The 19,649-nt window shown below is 35.7% G+C and overlaps 1 protein-coding gene across 1 annotated transcript in view; it reads left to right on the top strand.

The window, feature by feature from the left end:
• MIB1 (MIB E3 ubiquitin protein ligase 1) overlaps nt 1–19,649 on the top strand; it is a 119,434-nt gene that overhangs the window by 91,132 nt on the left and 8,653 nt on the right. Inside the window, exons 14-20 of the mRNA XM_037031804.1 lie at nt 2,336–2,422; nt 4,311–4,472; nt 6,463–6,644; nt 8,383–8,575; nt 13,144–13,222; nt 14,726–14,839; nt 16,036–16,136. Of these exons, the coding sequence (XP_036887699.1) occupies nt 2,336–2,422; nt 4,311–4,472; nt 6,463–6,644; nt 8,383–8,575; nt 13,144–13,222; nt 14,726–14,839; nt 16,036–16,136 (918 nt within the window). The remainder of the gene's footprint in view (nt 1–2,335; nt 2,423–4,310; nt 4,473–6,462; nt 6,645–8,382; nt 8,576–13,143; nt 13,223–14,725; nt 14,840–16,035; nt 16,137–19,649) is intronic.

Here is a 19,649-nt window from a genome sequence, read left to right on the forward strand (position 1 = left end):
CTACAGAAGTTTGGATAAAGAAATATTTTAAAAGTTAAACTACTTTTCCTCTGACATTTTAAGCCTTTATTATTATAACTAATTCTCTTAGATGTAGTATAAGTTTATGATACATTCTTTTCCATTCTGATCTAAATGACAGCCCTTAAGCCAATACTGCACTACCCTGGTTGTTGTTGCTTTATAGTAAGACTTGAAATCAGTGAGAGTAAGTCTTCCAACTTTGTTTTTTTTTTCTTGGAATTTTTAAAATATTCTAGATCTTTTGATGCCCATTTGTATATTAGAATCAGATCATTAGTTTCTATTAAAAAGTCTTTTGGGGGTTTGATTGTTCTTGCACATATTAGATCTATCTTTAAATTTTGATGCTATTGTAAATTATATTGTTTTAGAATTTCAGTGTATAATTTTTTATTATTAGTGTGTGAAATATAATTATTTTTAGTGTATTTTCCATGTATCCTGTGATACTGCTTAAATTACAATTGGTCATTAGGGAAACATTATATAATCACATTGAGATATTACTAATCATTAATTATAATGATTAAATTTAAAAGGCCAAAGCCCTGGCTGGTGTAGCTCAGTGGATTGAGCACGGGCCTGCAAACCACATGACTGCGGTTCGATTCCCAGTCAGGGCACATGCTTGGGTTGCAGGCCAGTTCCCGGCAGGGGCCAGCTCCCTGCAGGGGATGCATGAGAAGCAACCATACATTGATGTTTCCTTCCTCTCTCCTTCCTTTCCCCTCTAAAGATAAATAAATAAAATACTAAAAAAAAAAAAGGCCAGAAAAACCAAGTGTTGATTAGAATGTTGCACAGTTAGAATATACAAACATTGCTAGTGTTTTTTCAAAGCAGCCATTGTGAAAAACAATTTGGCAGTTTCTTATAAAGTTAAACATACATTCACTATACAACCCAGCAGTCCCACTCTGAATGTGTACCCAAGGGATATATAAACACACAGATACTCATACTAAATAGTCGTAGCAGCTTTATCTATAATAGTCCCAAATGGGAAGCGAGCCAAATGTTCATCAGCTAGTGCCTGGATAAACAAATTGTGGTACATCCATACAATGCATATTACTTTGGGAAATCTAAATGATGGAAAAATTCAGGAGCCCGGGCTGGCGTAGCTCAGTGGATTGAGCACGTGCCTGCAAACCACACGATCGCAGTTTGATTCCCAGTCAGGGCACATGCCTGGGTTGCAGGCCAGTTCCCAGCAGGGGACTCACGAGAGGCAACCATACATTGATACTTCTCTCTTTCCCTTCCCCTCTAAAGATAAATAAATAAAATCTTTAAAAAAATAAAATAAAATTTGCTGTAAAAAAAAAGTAATAAAAGGAAGGGAAAAAAGTTCAGGAAACTTGAAAAGGAAGTTCCTTACTTTCTGCATTTATATGAGAACAGATATGATAAGAAAACAAGTTGAGGTTAGGTACCTCATCATTCACTCAAAGAAACACAAACAATAAAAAAACAAATTCCATTTTCCAGAAAATGTCATAGCATTACTGGAGTTTCAGCTCTATCTGATGCTCTAAGAAAGGGCACATTTGGGTGTCAGAGTTTCGATTAGAGAGCACAAATGGTTCTAAGACATAAACAGAATGATAAAGTTTATCTTCTGAACCCGTAGCCTTTTTTTTAATTTCCTTTTTTAAAAAATTTATTATGCTAGACATTGTTAGGCAGTTTTGTATGTTACTTTTTTAAATCTGCACATTAACCCTGTGAAATAGGTTGTACTATTACCATTTTGGAGCTGAGAAAATAGGTATAATATGGTATAATGCTTGCTTAAGTTCATTTCACAAAGCTTGTAAGTGACACTTGAACGTAGGTTTCCTGATGCCAAGTTCATTGCTTTTGCTTCTCAGTCCCTCTCCTCTATCCTTGACTTCAGCTGTGCTCATACAGCCCCTTGAGCTATCCCAGGACTCAGGTGGAACATTCTACTCTTCCTTTGTAGGTATTTTTGTATACTAATTCAGTGTTGTCTTCTCACCCTCAAGCAAAGTTCCTTTTCACTGAAAGTGGAAAAGCTCAATTATGCAGCAACAGGAGGTGACCTTGTTAGGTCATTAAAGTATGTCTAAATCCTATATGAAGACTCATTCATAAAACTTTTCAGGAAATATTTATAGTTAAAAGGTGCTGATTATCTCCATTGCTTTGAAATGGAGATTGAAAAGGATCTGTGTTTATGTTTCAAACTTGCTGTTTTACTTCAGAAAGTTTGCTGCCTTACTGCTCCTAAAGAGTTTTAGTGTTTTTCACTGCTGTTAAATTTTAACTTTGTAAAATTTTTTTTAAGGGTAATGCAAACCTGGATATCCAGAACGTGAACCAACAGTCGGCCCTACATCTTGCTGTCGAACGACAACACACACAGATTGTTAGGGTAAAGTGTTTACTCACATGAATCTTAGTTTACAGTGGTATTGTATTTTAATCAGATTTCTAGAATGTTTTGAAAATTAAAGAAACATATTGTTAGATTTCACAAGAGGGATAGTTATATGTAAACGTTATGATTTTAGGCTCTTTTATATCAGTTTCATTTATAGTAGGGAAAATCTTAAAACTCTGACATGCAAAATTTTTATGCTTTTGTTGCCAGATTTGTGAATTCCCAGAATATTAAATCAGAGGATTTCAAAATAACATGTAAATTAGTTTTTAAAAAGGGCATTTCCTCTTGTCCTGGCCGGTGGGGCTCAGTTAGTTGGAGCATTGTCCTGGAAGCTGAAAGGTCATGGGTTCTGTTCCTAGTCAGGGCACATGCATAGGTTGGGGGTTTGGTCCCTGGTTGGGACATGTCTGGAAAGCAACCTGATCAGTGTTTCTCTCTTGCATCAATGTTTTTTCTGTTTTTCTCCCTCCCTTCCCCTCTCTCTAAAATCAATAAACATGTCCTTGGGTGAGGATTTTTTTAAAAAGTACATTACCTCTTAATTTATGTAATTGAGACTGAACTATAATTAAAAGCTTTGGCTGGACATTGGCTGACAGATTCCATAAAAGCTGAAATATATGTATTTTACTAATCTGTTGACTTCAGACAAAATATTTGAAAGATTATCTGTTTAATTTTTTTGACAGAGCAGTGATTCTTAAAATTTGGCCACTGAACTCATAATATCAGCATCCCTTGTGACCTTAGTAGAAAAGTAAATTCTTGGGCCTCACCTCAGACCAACCAAATCTGAACTTCCAGGGGTGGGAACTAGTAGCAATCTGGTTTAACAAGCCTTCCAGGTAATTTTGATACACATTCAAATTTGAAAAACATTGCCCTGGAATGATATTCTGTGTTACCTTTTTGTAACAAAGTAAAATCAGGTTAAACAAATAACAATTTGCCAAACCAGTTAAGACCGTATGTCTGAGATTGGTTCTATGTGCTTTGGTAGCATTTGTAGAAAGGATTAAGAAAACTGTTAAAGCGCCATAAACAAAGTGTTGCCCTGGCCAGTGTGGCTCCCTTGGTTGGGGCATTGTCCCATACACTGCAGTGTTGCAGGTTTTATTCCCAGTGAGGGCACATACCTAGGTTGCAGGTTTCATCCCTGGTTGGGGCATGTATGGGAGATAACCAGTCAATGTTTCTCACGTCAATGTTTCTTTCTCTCCCTTCCTCTCTCTCTAAAAAGCAATGGAAAAATGTCCTTGGGTGAGGATTAAAAAGAAAAAAAAGCACCATAAGCAACGTCTTAAATAAAGTTATATTCACTGCTTAAAAATACCTATTGAAATACATCAATTCTGCATTTTATGTTTTAGTTTAGCAAACTTCGCATTTTTAAAAAATCCTTCTTGCTAAAAATTCTTGATTTATCTATGGTATTTGGACTTCTCTTATGTACCTATACTTGGACAAAATTGAGCAAAGAGAATGGAATAAAAAATAACTTCTCATTGTTTGTTTAAATAATAGAAGAATTTTGACCATTATGAGTTGGTCCTTTTGGAAGTACTTAAAATATTCCACCTCACGTATTTGAAATTAATAGGAAAAAACATCTTAAATTTTCCCCACTTACCTCGATCTTGGAGTCGATGAATTAAACAATATATTGGTTCTCATTTCCTTCTGTTTTCTTTAATTCAATATAGTTGAATAACCAGAAGACATCACTATTTGTAAGGAGCCACAAGGCTATAGAGTAGTAGCAAGCAAATACTTAGGAATTATTAGTTTTTTAGTGGCAGCCCCTTCAGGTAGGTAGGCTGTCTATATTGTTGTGGGTGAGGATACTTTAGCAAAATGAGATGTCTTTCTCTTGTAGCTTTTGGTCCGAGCAGGTGCTAAATTAGATATTCAGGATAAGGATGGGGATACTCCTTTGCATGAAGCTCTGAGGCATCATACCTTGTCTCAGCTACGTCAGCTGCAAGATATGCAAGATGTGGGGAAGGTTGATGCTGCCTGGGAGCCATCCAAAAACACAGTGAGTAAAGATAATCTTTAATTCAGTAGCACTGGAAGTCATTTCCCTATTGACTACTGATATCAAACATCATTTAATGCAAGATCTTATGTGTATGGCTGATTTAGCCTGTATCTGATAAAATATTTTATCAGAGCTCCATATGTAGAAATTTAATTTATGCACTAAATACTAGTCAGAGCTAACTATAGTGCTTCACATTCTTCCTAGAAGTTGCTTGGCTCTTCAGTTTTTAACTTTAGCTCTTCAAGTAGATGTATTGTGGTATTTGTTGTGGTTTAATTTGCATTTCCCTAGTGACCAGTGATACTGCACATCTTTTCATGGGCTTTTTTTTGCCACCTACATCTGTTGGTGAATGTTTGTTCACACTATTATTCATTATTTTGTTGAGTGGTTTCTTAGTATTGAGTGTTGAGAGTTGTTATACAATTTGAATGCAGGTTCTTTATTAGATTTGTGATATGATGTACATGTTTTCTCACAGCCGGTGACTTGTCTTTTCATTCTTTAAACAGTGTTTTAAGAGCAGAAGCTTTTACATCTGAGTAACTATTTTTTCATTGTTTCTTGGCTTCTTGTGTTCAATCTGAGAAATCTTTGCCAAAGTCAAAGTTGCTAAAGTTTTCTTCTGTTTTGTACTAAAAGTCTATAAAGTTTTAGCTGTTATTTTTAGGTCTGTGATTCATTTTGAATTATATATATATATATATATACATGGATTGAAGTTCACTTTTTTCTGTTTGTGGATATCCAGTAATTCAGCACCGTTTGTGGAAAGACTGTCTTTTTGTACTCAGTCACCTGTTGTATGCTTATCCAAAATCATTTATCCATATTTGTGAAGCCTTTGTGGATCTGATACTCTGTTCTTTTGATCTGTCTGTAGCTTTTGATCTTTGTCTGTAGCTATGTGATGCCAGCCCTCTGTCTTGATTATGTAGCTTTATAATAAATGTTGAAGTCAGGTAGTACAAACCCTCTAACTTTTTCTTCTCCAGAGTTGTTTGTTCTAAGTCCTTCACCTTTCCATATGGATTTTAGAATCGTTTTTAAGAATATAACGGGATTTTTAGACCAAAGTGTTTGAGAATTGCTGCTTTTTTATATGACCATGGGTAAATTCTCTAACTCCTGTTTGCATTATATTTTCTTAATTTAAAATAAGGGGAAGGGAGTAACTACCTTTGTAAGGTTGTGAAGATTGCATTAATTTATTCATGGGGAAAGTGCTTGAAATAGTTCTTGGTTTATAGTAGACACTCCATGATTGTTAACAATTATTATGACCATTTTCAGATAAGATGTTTGAATAGATAGTTCAGATCATATCAGAACCTGAGTTGTTTCATTCTCCATTTCTTGGTTCAACTCCTAGGTATTGGCTCTTTCTCACTTATCTCTTCCCTCAATGTTTTGAGGTGGTTGCTCACAGCTTGGGAACCAAATTGAGTGAAGGGAAAGTACTGTTTCATTAATACCTCAATCTGAAGCCCTGTTTTTGAGTTTTATTGACCTCAATTGGCCTGATTTAGGTTATGTGTCATCCCTGAATTAATCACACAGGCTGATATCTGGCTGGTTTGAGCCATCATTGATTCACCTTTAAAAGTGGAGTATGCCAGTCCTCAAACTATATGCCTGAGCAAATTAGGACTACAGAGGAAGGGGGAATGGGTATGAGGACTGCAAGTTATGAAAGTGCACCATAACTATGTGGTTTGTAAGTTCTTACCAGACGTGCATTTTTATGTATTATTCATACATACATACACACGTACATGTATACTATATATGTATATATACAAGGTGTGGCAGAATAGGTTTACAGTTCATGTGGAGAATAATAACAATTAATACAGAATAATACAAGAGTAAACTCTGTGTTTCACATACTCACAACTAAACCTATTGTTGCCCCACTGTGTATTTGGTGGAATCGATAAGATTCCTAGAGGGGAAATAATGACTCTTTTCCGTTTGATTTCAGTTAATAATGGGACTTGGTACCCAAGGGGCAGAGAAGAAGAGTGCAGCGTCTATTGCCTGTTTCTTGGCTGCTAATGGTGCTGACCTTAGCATTCGAAATAAAAAGGGTCAGTCACCGCTTGATCTCTGTCCTGATCCAAGTCTCTGCAAAGCACTGGCAAAGTGTCACAAAGAAAAAGTCAGGTTTGTATTATTTATCATCATAAAACTTAATATTCTATACATAAAATATCATGTGGTTTCAAAACAGAGTACTTGAATACTTGAAAATGGCTTGGCTCTTCCTCTATCTTTTTTTTTCTTTTTCCTTTTTAAAATTAAATTTATTGAGGTGACATTGGTTAATAAAATTATGTAGGTTTCAAGTGTAAATTCTATAATATATCATGCTCTTCCTCTGTTTTTTGTTGACCCTTTCTTTCTTAAAAACTTCCCTATAGAGAGCATGTCTCACTTCATGTTGTATTCTCTACATTATTAAATATAATAATGCTTTATTTACAATAAGCTCTAAGATACCTTTCTAAGTCAGTCTGATCTTCTAGTACTCTTATATGTTAGAGGGATTTATCTATAAGTAAAAGTGTCAGTGGTGAATTGTGGCTGTGATTAATGTTATATATATTTAAAACTTGAATAGACTCTTCCAAAAAAAGGGCAATTAACTTGCTCTCCAACAGGGTAGAACTCACATAAACTCTTAACAGTCAAGCAGCCTGCACAGTGCCTGATAGGCACTCAGCTGGTATCAGTGAAGAATTGAAAAAGTGAACACATGTATGAACCAATTCCTGATTGGGAGTTTTTTTCTAAAAGTAGTCATTTCATTCGTGCCTTCTTTTCTAAAAGTAAAATGTGACGGTGGTTTAAATTATTTATGATACAGCTAAATTTCTGATTATGAAATTATACACAGGTAAAAGGTACATCTTCTTAGTATTTCACCCAAATGATGCTGTACAACTATAATTGCCCTTTGTACCTGGTGCTTGTCATTGAACATTTCAGTAGTTGTACCTTGACCTTTATGCGCTCTTGCCTCTCTTATAATTTGTATAGTGGTGAAAAGACATCTCTTTGGAATCCATGCATAGAGTTGTGTTATAGGGATATATAAATTACATTTCTTTAAGTGTATCCTTAAGGAGCATGAAATTCTATTACAAAATGACAGAATGCATCTAAAATATATAGAGATATAAGATATAAAGTTAGTTTACTACAGTAATAACTTTAATACTGGGGTCTAAGATGAAACTACTTTGTGTGTGTGTGCATGCACACACGTGGAATGTTCACGCACATGTTCTGGAGTTTTCTGAAGATTGTAGTAGAAACAGTGTATGCCTTTCCTATAGCTATAGTTGGTCGTATATATGTATTTCTGTGTCTTGTATCTTTATGGATGCATTCTGTCTTCCTATAATAGAATTTTAGCTCCCGAAGGATACCCTTAAATAAATGTCAGAACAGCAGCTGCAATGGCATATTTTCAAAGGGCCCTGTCAGTTGTGGACTCTGATGATGCTTCATTGTGTCCTGTCTGTAGTTAGGGTAACTAGCATGGACTCTCGTTAGGATTTTTTATTCCTATGGCTTTCTCAACTGGTTCTATATAGGTAAAAAAGTTCTGTGTGAAACTGTTTTTGTGTGTTTTTGCTAGAAGATTCACCCTTTCGCATTGGATGAGGACTTGTTCAATTTGTAATTTGAATAGTGCTGTAAATACATAAAGATGCAGAGCTGTACATAAATAGAAAAATATAATATGCATTATTTCATATACAGATGTTAAACTTAATTTTTAACATAACTAAAGCTGTTTTTATATATACTAGTGATGCTCTAGATGTTTTTAAAAACATCTTAATTATTGTATTTGGAATATAAATATTCTGATAGCCTTGTTTTCTTCTGTTAGTGGTCAAGTGGGTTCTCGAAGTCCTTCTATGATTAGTAATGATTCTGAAACGTTGGAAGAGTGTATGGTTTGCTCAGATATGAAGAGAGATACTCTTTTTGGCCCATGTGGACATATTGCTACCTGTTCTTTATGTTCTCCACGAGTCAAGAAATGCCTTATCTGTAAAGAACAAGTTCAATCCAGGACAAAGGTAATATATTTTTAATACAGTTACCTTACCGTTTTAGGAAGATCTTTGAGACTACAATTAATGAAATAAAACATTATATGGTGCTATGTGTCTATTTAATTTTGCTCTTTCTGTTCTAAATATAGGAATATATAATTTATATATTTATTCAGACCATTTATGTTACCTTCTTTATATATAAACTGTAGTAGTTAAAAATAAAAGCAATCTACTGTTTTGCTTTCAAAGCCCCGTATAACCTAAAGTTGTATTTAATTCCACTTTGTTTTCTAATTACTTGTAAATTGCCCCTTTTTTGAGCGCATGGACCATTTTGTATTGCATTTATTTTTGTAAAAGATTGGTCAATTTTTTTCTTTTCGTAGAAGATTACACATTCTGGATTTATTTGATTGCTTTATTGTGGCACTAATTTGTTTCTCCATCCACTGTATTTCCTATAAACTGGAAGGTGATCTAATGGCTTGATTAGGGTCAGCTTAAACATTTTTTGGCAAGAAAACTTCACACATGATGCTACTCATTTTGTTTAGTTTCCCAGGAAGCAAGTCAAGTTTGATTATCCTGAAATTAGATGGCCAAATTCTTATTCACTCTGAACTTTGCATCTTGTCTGACTCTTTTGCTTTTTGAAAAGTATTATTCTTTCCTGGGTTACTGGTTTCATTCTTTTCCCATGATTTTGTTGTTTTAGTTTTTCTGTGTGTATGTGTATGTGTGCACATGTAAAGTAAGATTTAAATTTCTTACAAGTAATTTCTCTCATGGTGAATAGCTTAAACCAAAAGATGTATTGGTTTTCTTTGATCTCATTTATACTCTTTTTTGCCGTTGCACTTTTTATTCTTTTCATTTTTCTCTTGATGCTTCCTAAGCTATTCATTAACCTTTATTAATTAGAGAGGAGCTGACACTAATTCTCTGAATGAATTAGCTGGAAGTGACTTAAAAGGTGTTATCTTACCAGTGCTTCTCACATTTTCATATATGGAACCTTCTAAGACTGAGTGTACTTTATGATCCAAATGAATATTTCTTTGGTAAAATTTTTGGCATAGAAAAAAGTACAAGGAAGTTATTTTGGCTAGAAAATACTGGAGTATGTGTGTAGCTGCTTAATCTATTAGTAAAGGTGAGGAGGATGAACCAACAGTGCTGATTGTATGCTGGGCACTGTGTTGGCATTTTATATGCATTACCTATGAACCTTGCTTAATAATAAATAAATGTGGATTATTCTACTCGGCATTTATTATTTGATTTAATTTCCCGCTTACAAAGTAATAGTTTGGGAAAGAATCTGAAAGAATAAAAACCTAAGTCATTCTCTTGTTTTTAGATTGGTCTATGTATTCCGCTATTGTGCTGGAAACTTTTGGTTACATTAAGCCCTATTTCAACAATCTTTATTGAACACTTGTTTTGTAGGCAAAGACATAGATGTATATGGTAGTTTCTTGCCAAAAATTTGTGATCTCTTAGCAAACTATGACTTAGGTTAGAAGTTACTTTGCTGTGTAGGGTGTTGTAGGTGCTTTATGACAGATGTAATGTGAGTTCAGAGCCCCAGCGTGTCAAAAGCAGAGTCTCAGGTGTGGATTTGTCTTCTAGTTCAACTGTAGCATTTGCATTTGGAAAAACTGAAGTTCCAAAAGTATGAACAGTTGGATCTTAGTGCAGTTCTTTTGACTCTTAAGTCTCTGTTCTTTTGTGTTATGAAACGCAGACAGAATGAAACACAGTGTCTACAAAGGAGGATTGATAAAACAGGGAGGTGGAATGGAAGGAAGATGCTCTCATTTCTTTTTTAGAGGAGTTCTGAATTCCAAGAGTTAATAAGCTTTCAGTTTTTTTTTTTAAACTATGGAATTTTCAAACCTGTAGAAAGATACAAGAATTAACATTCCCCACCAAGTAGGTTTGCTAGATTGGTTTCAGAACCTTTAAAGATAAAGAAAGAGTGACCCCAGGTGGTTGAAGGATAATACACATCTTTAGTGAAGATAAATTATAAAACTAGTGTTCGGAAGAAGGAAGAATAAACAAATTTAGTCTCTTAAGCAATTAAAGAAATACAAAATTAAAAATTATGAGTTATTATTAAGCATTTTTGTCAAATTAGTAAAAATAAATTTAAAAAACTTCTATCTAGGAAAGTGGGAAATAGACATTTCTTAATACTGCTGGGGACTGAATAAACAGCTTCATGTTTTTGAGAGACTATCCTGACAATATACAGTGTCCAGCGGAACTAATGCCTGCTTGAGGGTGGTCAGTAGGGTAATAATATGGGTGTAATTATTTACAGTTTTAATTTGAATATTTCACATAAAATGTCCTATGGTGTGCTTCAGTGTGATACTGTTATGTTACAGAATTACATGCTTATGATTTTGTAATAAAAGCAGGGTGTTATTTGTGCTGGACCTTGTGTGTACACAGACTTTTGTAACAAACATGTTTTAATATAGTAATTCCATTCCCGGGACTAGAATCTGAGGAAAATTGCAGAAGAGAGAAAAAGTTATGTTTATAAAGTTTTTTTTCCTAGTGATAGGGGATTGGGTAACTAAATTATTAGATCAAATTGTTAGGTTATTTTAAACTGTTTGTAAACAATTCATATACATAGACACATACCATTATATAGAGGGAGAAGAGAATTCTTACATGTTGGACACAGATTTCACACTAGACATTGAACTAAACACATTACACATGACATTTAATTTTTTTCCATTGTCACAGTTTAATCTTTTATCAGCACTTAGCACTGCAGTTCTTAAAATATTTAGAGAAGTGCTCCTTACATACAAATGGCTGGATCAGAGTATCACCCTCCTCCCATCCTTGCTCTTGGAACTTTCATCCATATCTCCAGTGGCTAACACCTGGGATTTTCATTTCTTCTTTCACCCAGATTCTGCCTACTTTTCTGTGTAGTTTACTAGCCAATCAGACAGATAGCTGACTGACACACCTTTGAAACTTAGCCATGGTGCTGAGCCTTAGCCAGTCTTATGAGAGAGGAAAACCTTTGTTGGGAGTTGTGAAAAATTGATGTACTTAGTTTAAGTTATGGATCCCTTAGTCAGCCAAATCTAGGGTTTTCATATATTCTGCTCTTCACCCTGCAATTCTAGTGTTATAGTGCTTAGTGTTTGCATTTGGGGGCTAGATTGCTACACTGAGGGTAACCATTCATTTCATTTCAATCGGGCCTTGAATAGGACTAAAGCCTAGATATGTAATCCTAGAGTTGGAAAGAACTCCCTGGTCTTAGTCGTATGAACAGTAGTGTAGGCGACTGAAATTTGTTTCTTTGAACTGTTTGGAATCAATTAGTCAAGTCAGAAACTTAGCAGATATGCTAGACTTTTTCTTCACCATTCATTCCCCACATTTTATTAATTACTAAATCTTAAATAGTTCTCAAAACTCTTTCTGCTCTTCCCTATTGCTGTGTCTTAGTTCAGTTATGCCCTCACTGCCTCATATTTAGAATCGTTAAGGGTACACTTGAAAAAGGGGCACCTAACACCTGTCCCTATATTCTAATTTACTCTTTAGTACTCTGTGAAGAAGGATTGTTCATTAGCATTCAGGTATTAAAAAAGAAAGCTGTGGCTCAACAAATGTTAGGTAATTTGTTCGTACTGGAGCTAGAATTCGAATCCAGAAATATAAATACCCTCATTAACCATGTCTTACAGCTTTCCACTAGTACTGCTATATAAATTCTCTGCTCATAAGGGTGTAAGTTGGAAAGTCCATAGAGAGAGCATGTGTGCAGTATTTGGTTGTTTAGGTGAAGTTATAGGTAAGTGGTAGTCATCATTTTGGACAGTAATATTAAATGACAAAATGTGGATAAATGTGAATTTGTTTCAGAAGAGAGAATAGGTGAAAGATGGATGTGAAGCTAAAGGCAGTGGGGTGGGTGAGGGTAAGAAGCCAGAGCCAAGGTTAAGAACTAGTTACACACTCAAAAGTCAGATTAACTGATGAAGAGGAAGTGAAATTGAGGGAAATTATGAGTAGCTTGTGGAAGACTTCAGAGATCATGGAGAAGTAATAGGCCAGGACATTGGGTTCCCACCCGTGTTGGAGAATCGATCAACTCTTGGAAAAGTGTAATGTTAGGTAGAGTTTCTTAGATATGGATAAACAGAAAAATCCCCCATGGGTTTTAGCAGTCTGGCTGATCTGGCTAGATTTTTATTAATATTAAAAATCTATCTTAATATTAATCATTTGTTCTTTTAATTTTTCTCTCAAAAGTAATTTTTGAAAAAAAGAAAATTGAAGTCTAGTCTGGTCTTCCTGACCTCAGAGGAAATGGAGTTTTTCTGGTTTTTTTTTAGGATGGGGAGGGAGACTAAAGTGGAGATAGAACCTATTAAGCAGAGAAAATGAGTAACGAAGAGAGTAGAGGACAGAGACGTATGTATTAAATTCCTCATGCCTAGAGTGTTTCCTTACAGAGTAAATGAGTACATTTGGATAGGAAGGAAACGGTTTTATCTGTTGATGTTCATGCTTATGCTGTGTAACTTCTTTTTTTGTAGATTGAAGAATGTGTGGTGTGCTCAGACAAGAAAGCAGCTGTTCTTTTTCAACCATGTGGACATATGTGTGCTTGTGAAAGTAAGTAGCCTATAAAAAACCTCCTCAGTATTATTATAAAAATAGAAAGTGAAACAATAATTTGTTGATAACTCATGAACAAAAATGTTGGTGGGCCTCTAGGACCTTCTGTTTCTCTCTACGAGAATTGTCACCTATTTTTCTCCTGGCTCCTGAGCCCTAGAGAAGACTGAATATGCTGTGTTCCACTAGGTTGAATTTTGATTTCGTTTGTTTTAGCACAAATGATCTCTTCTTACACACAATAGAAATTTATTTCTAAAAATGTTGAAAGGTTTCATCTAGCCCTTTTTCACATAAAATTAGCTCATCTTCATTTGTCTTTACCTTAATTATTGCTGCTTCTCTTGCATAATTTCCCCACTACTGAACCACCCACAGCAATAATTTGGGGTTAAAATTTTTAGTTTTCCTAACTGTTCTCAATTTAATCTCATCAAGAAAGTGTATAGAAATCTTTCCTTTATGAGGATAATTAAAGTTCAAGAGATGTTTTAGAATCTGCTTTTAGCCTTGGCTTGGTGGCCCGGCTGGGTGGAGCATTGTCCCATACACCAAGAGGTTGGGGGTTTGATTCCTGGTCAGGGCACATAGCCAGGTTGTGGTTCCTGCCCCTGGTCAGGGCATGCATGGGAGGCAGCCAATAGATGTTTTTCTTTCACGTCAATTTTTCTCTTTCTCTCTCCCTCCCTTTCTCTCTAAAATCAATAAACATATTTTAAAAATTTATATATCCCCCTTGTTCTTTGCAAGTTTATATGTTGTTCAGTATTAATATTCTGCTCTTCCCTTTACTTTTTACATTTGTCAGTGAAGGATTTAAACAAGTTTAATAAGTTATACCTATTTAAATAGGCCCAAGGTAAAAGTATGGTGTCTCCTATTATAAAATCAGTCAATAAGTATTCATTTTTAATATGTCTAACATACAAGTTGTATGATAGATAAATCTTATCAGCCTAGATTTGCTTTAGCCTTTTTTCATTCTTATAGGCATCTTGTCAACTAAAGAAAGGATTGAGGTTTTCTCCTTTAGCATCCTGCTACAAGTAACTTTCTGTTTACCAAGGACCGGTGTGATGCCTGTAATCAGCTGGCTGTGGGGGCATGTAGAGAGAGAATTCCGTTTCAAGTTAGAAGAGCACAGGTTATTTAAATTTTCATAGTGCGAGGGTTAATACATTTTTTCTGTAAAGGGTTGACTAATAATTATTTACAGTTTTGTGGGCCCTCCGATTTATGTTGTAACTCCTCAACACCTTCCAACCTCTCAGCTCTGCCATTTTAGTACCAAAAGAACTGTAGACTATGTAAATGAATGGGTTGGACTATTTTCCATTAGAACTTTCTTTATACAAAAAAATAGGCTCCTGGTTGGGATTTGGCCTGCAGAATGTAGTTTATCTCAGTGTTGAATTTAAGTCGTAAGACTGAGCAGAGAAAGGCAACCCTCCTTTTATTCCTGTTCTCTTTTGTGAGACGTGTCCTGTTGTTATTCTCTAGACTGTGCTAACCTGATGAAAAAGTGTGTGCAGTGTCGGGCAGTCGTTGAACGGAGAGTGCCTTTCATTATGTGTTGTGGAGGGAAAAGTTCAGAAGATGCCTCTGATGATATCTGTAAGTGGGTTTTTTTAAGCGCCTTCTTTTGGGGGGAACTTTCCTGAACATCCCTTCTCATGTATAATATACTGTGCTTTTGTAAAACATATGGAATATGACTCACATTTACAGAGGAACAGGTAGGGTTTTGTTCTTGTTACATGATAAGAAACATGAAATATTTTTCTAGTTCATGATATGATATAGAAATAATCCTGATATGATTATAGATATGATTACATATTACATTAGTTTTTTAAGATACCTACATTTGTGATACAAAGAATATTATTGTATTCTTGCTTAAAGAATTTGCTGTCTATTTTTAAGAAAAAAATTCAGTGGATCTTGGGTGAACATCATAACATCATATTACAAATCATTTTTTCAGGTTATACAAGTATTAATTTAACCTACTTCCTGTATCTGGCAGGTTTACCTAGCGCATTTGAGTATTTTATGGAATAATCTAATTTGGGACAGAGTAACTAACTGTAGATAAACTGAAGTGTAAGGTAGTGAACAAGTGGAAAGATGAAAAGTAAATTATTTACCTTTAACTTTTTCAGCAGTACAACTGTGTAAAAATATTTTTCATCTTTGCATTAGATCTAAGCTGGATGGTATCTTTGATTCCGTTAGTCTGTGTACAGATGAGGAAAACCTGAGTATATCTACTTCCACCCCAGGGCTTTTTGTCTATCACCAACAGATTGGAAAAATCCTAGGGATAGAATCTAGAGAGTAGGAAATGTGAAATAAAAATTTCCCTTCGTTCAGTAGTAGATCACTGATCATGGCCTTTCGTCCATGGAGTTGCTCTTCTCAGATCACTAACAACAAGGAGAGTGGGAATAAAGAAAGGAGGTTTGCTGCCACAGTTAGTTAAAATGCTGTATGGCTTATCCTCTTGGATTTGTACAGTGCAGGCACAGGGAAAATAAGCATAAAATGTATTTGCCAAAGGAAGCAAGTAGAGCCTTGGAAAACCTGAAAGTATGGGCGTAGAGTGTTGTCTAGCTGTGTTAAATATAATTACTACGTGAATCTATTTCTTTTTGAAGATTATAAATGAAGGAGTATAATATCAGTGTAAGTACTGTTGTCCGTGTGTAAAGACAATATTTAAAGAAGATTCTAATAATAGCCTTTTTAAAAATAAAACAGTAGTAATTTTAGAAACAAGAAAGATCATTGTTGTATCTATATTATAGCAAGCGGAAATATCCCAGTGTTACAAAAGGACAAGGATAATACCAATGTCAACGCAGATGTGCAGAAGTTGCAGCAACAGTTACAAGACATTAAAGAGCAGGTAATAATGATTTCCTCATGGTGAAAATGATTCTAAGAGTGGCATTTGTAATAGACAAATAGTGTCTTCTGTAATAGACATGGTTCATATTAATGTATCACTTGTAGTATTTGAATATTTGCAATTGGGTAAAATCTCATTAAAAGATTTACTTTGGCACTTTCCAAAGTAGGAAACACTCACATGATCAATAAACATGAAAAAATGCTCAACCACATTAGTAATCAAGAAACCAAAATTAAAACCACTATGAAGTACCTTTTGCTACCTACCAGCCTATGTGAAAACTCAGTGTTAAAAACTGTTAGTGTTAATAAGTATTTAAGCAGAAAATGTAGCTGCCATAACTCACAATGCTGGCAGGACTATAGTTAGTAAAAAAACACATTGGAAAAATTTGTCATTATTTAATAAAGCTAAACAGAATATTGTTTGGGAATGCAAACTTGGGGAAAAATTATACAGATAGCATTTAAAATTAAGAGTAGTGGTTTTCTTGGCTGAGATGTCTGGGGAGGAGGCTTTAAGAGAAGTTTCTCTAGTACTGATACTACATTTCTTGATTTAACTATTAATTACATTCATGTTATCAGTTTGTAAAATTTTATTAGGCTATACACTTATGATTTGTACGTATTTCTGTATAATGATACTTTAAAAACTATACACATGCAAACACACCATAAAGGAAAGATAAATGCAAAATTCAGCATCGTAGTTATCAGTGAGGAGTGGATGGAAAGGACTGGGGAGGATGTGTGGAAAGGCTTTAAAAGTATGTGTTCCAATTTTAAGCTGGGTGGTGACAACAATATGACATATTGTTCTTTATATTTTATACATACCATCAGAAATGCTCTTCTATCTACTCAATATTTAATAAAAGCAATAAAATAAAGAAAATTAGCTAAAAGTAGGCATATGGTAAGAAGGGCTTTTTCCCCACAACCTCACTATTTGACCCAGTAATTATATCTGATTTAATGCAAAGGTGTGAGCTGCAAAGCGTTTGTATTTCTTCAGTAGGCAGTTACATCAGTGTTGCCATGCAGTTTTAGAGTCAACACTTGTCTTCTGGTGTGAATTGGTAAGAACGGGACATAGTTAATAGATAGTGACATGGGATAACTAATGACCCTTGTGATAACTGATTTAGAATTAAATGGATGTATGTATGTATGTATGTATTTTTAACATATTTTATTGATTATGCCATTACAGTTGTCCTATTCCCCCCTTCACTCCCCTCCACCCTGCAAACCCCTCCCCCACCACTCCCTCCTTTAGTTTATGTCCATGTGTCTCAAGTTCTTTAGATTCTATATTTCCCATACTATTCTTGCCTTCCCCCTGTCTATTTTCTACCTACCATATATGCCACTTATTCTCTGTACCTTCTTCCCCCTTCTCCTCCTCCCACTCCCCTGTTGCTAACCCTCCATGTGATCTCCATTTCTATGGTTCTGCTCCCAATCTAGCTGTCCTCTTAGTTTGCTTTTGTATTAGGTGTGGTTGTTGTTAATAACTGTGAGTTTGCTGTCCTTTCACTGTTCATATTTTTTATCTTCTCTTTCTTAGGTAAGTCCCTTTAACATTTCATATAATAAGGGCTTGGTGATGATGAACTCCTTGAATTTGATCTTATCTGAGAAGCACTTTATCTGCCCTTCCATTTTAAATGAAAGCTTTGCTGGATAAAGCAATCTTGGCTGTAGGTCTTTGGCTTTCATGACGTGGAATACTTCTTTCCAGCTCCTTCTTGCCTATAAGGTCTCTTTTGAGAAATCCGCTGACAGTCTGATGGGAACTCCTTTGTAGGTGACTGTCCCCTCATCTCTTGCTGCTTCTAGAATTCTGTCCTTTATTTTAACCTTGGGTAATGTAATTATGCTATGCCTTGGTGTGTTCCTTCTTGGATCCAACTTGTTTGGGACTCTCTGAGCTTCCTGGATTTCCTGGAAGTCTATTTCCTTTGCCAGATTGGGGGAGTTCTCCTTTATTATTTGTTCAAATAAGTTTGCCACTTGTTGCTGTTCCTCTCCCCCTTCTGGTACCCCTATAATTTGGATATTGGAACGTTTAAAGATGTCCTGGAGGTTCCTAAGCCTCTCCTCATTTTTTTGAATTCTTGTTACTTCATTCTTTTCTGTTTGGTCATTTTTTTCTTCCTTATGGCCCACTCAATTTAGTCCCAGTTTCCTTTCCATCACTATTGGTTTCCTGTGCATTTCCCTTCATTTCAATTAGTTTAGCCTACATATGTTCCTCTAATTTGTGGCTAAAATCAACCAGCTCTGTGAGCAGCCTGATCACCAGTGTTTTGAACTGTGCATCTGAGAGGTTGGCTATTTCTTAGTCGCTTAAAAGTATTGGCTCTGGGGCTTTGAGCTCTTTTTCTACTTGAGCCATAATGTTCTGGACTGTTCATGTCTGTTACATATGAGGGGCAGATCCGTAGGTGTTCACCAGGGTGGGGCAACCCATTTGCTGGGTTGTGATGCTGTATGTGGGGGCAGGGTCAGAGAGGGGCAGTGGCATTTCTTCCACTCTCTCTCGGATTTTGGTCCCCTCTGCTGTTTCCCTCAAGCAAACCAGGCCCTCCTGGTGCTACCGGCTCCTGGGTGTGTGGGCCTCTGCACCATCCAGGACCCTGTGGATCTCTCCAGTGAACTCTCTGTGAGCCTGGAAGCCTCTCCCGGCACCTCAACCCTGGAAAGTTTTTCCAATTGGTACTTTTAGGCTTTAATTCTGGTGCTGGGGCCCTGGTTTGTGTGGTCTGTCTCACTGATCGTTTTTTTGCCTGGTTTATCTGCATGCGAATGTGTGAGCGTACTCAGCCAGCCACCTTGCGCCCTCCTTGGGTCCTCCCATTGCCACCCCATACCTGGGATCTGCCAACCTCTGCTTTGTGCCTGGGTCGGCTGGCCACTTTTTCCTGCGTGACCCTGCTCCACCAGCCGCTGACTCTGCCCCTCTTACTGGTCTGGCTGGGTGGTTAGTTGTTGGACCTTGGTACAGTTCAGTTTTCTGTCTGTTTTGGTTGCATTTTTGTTACTAAAACTTTGTTGTCTTTAAACTTGGTTGTGTGAGGAGGCACGGTGTTTCCATCTACGCCTCCATCTTGGCCAGAAGACCTAAATGTATATATTTATTAGAAATTTAAACACCCCTCTGAAAAGGTGGAAACTCTATGATTGGGCTAGTTTTTCTTCTGAAATCCAGCATGTATTAATACTTGTTATATAGTAAATAAATAAAGATAAATATGGATTTGCAAGTTATTAATGTAGGAATATTAAAGTAGAAACATATGTAGCTCATTCTAGTATAAAATAAAATGTTTAAAAAATTTTGAAACTCTTTAGAACCTCAGTTCTTTTTCCGTAGACACTTATAGAAAGCTAAAACTGATTTTTGGATACACTTTGTGAAAAGCATTGTATCTCTTTAATTGTGAATTCAAATTGTTTTTATAATAAATAATGACACCTTATGTGGATCCTAAAAGAATAG

This window comes from Sturnira hondurensis, unplaced genomic scaffold, assembly GCF_014824575.4.
Source record: "Sturnira hondurensis isolate 20B ecotype Veracruz unplaced genomic scaffold, ASM1482457v3 Scaffold0001872, whole genome shotgun sequence".
Taxonomy (NCBI): Eukaryota; Metazoa; Chordata; class Mammalia; order Chiroptera; family Phyllostomidae; genus Sturnira; species Sturnira hondurensis.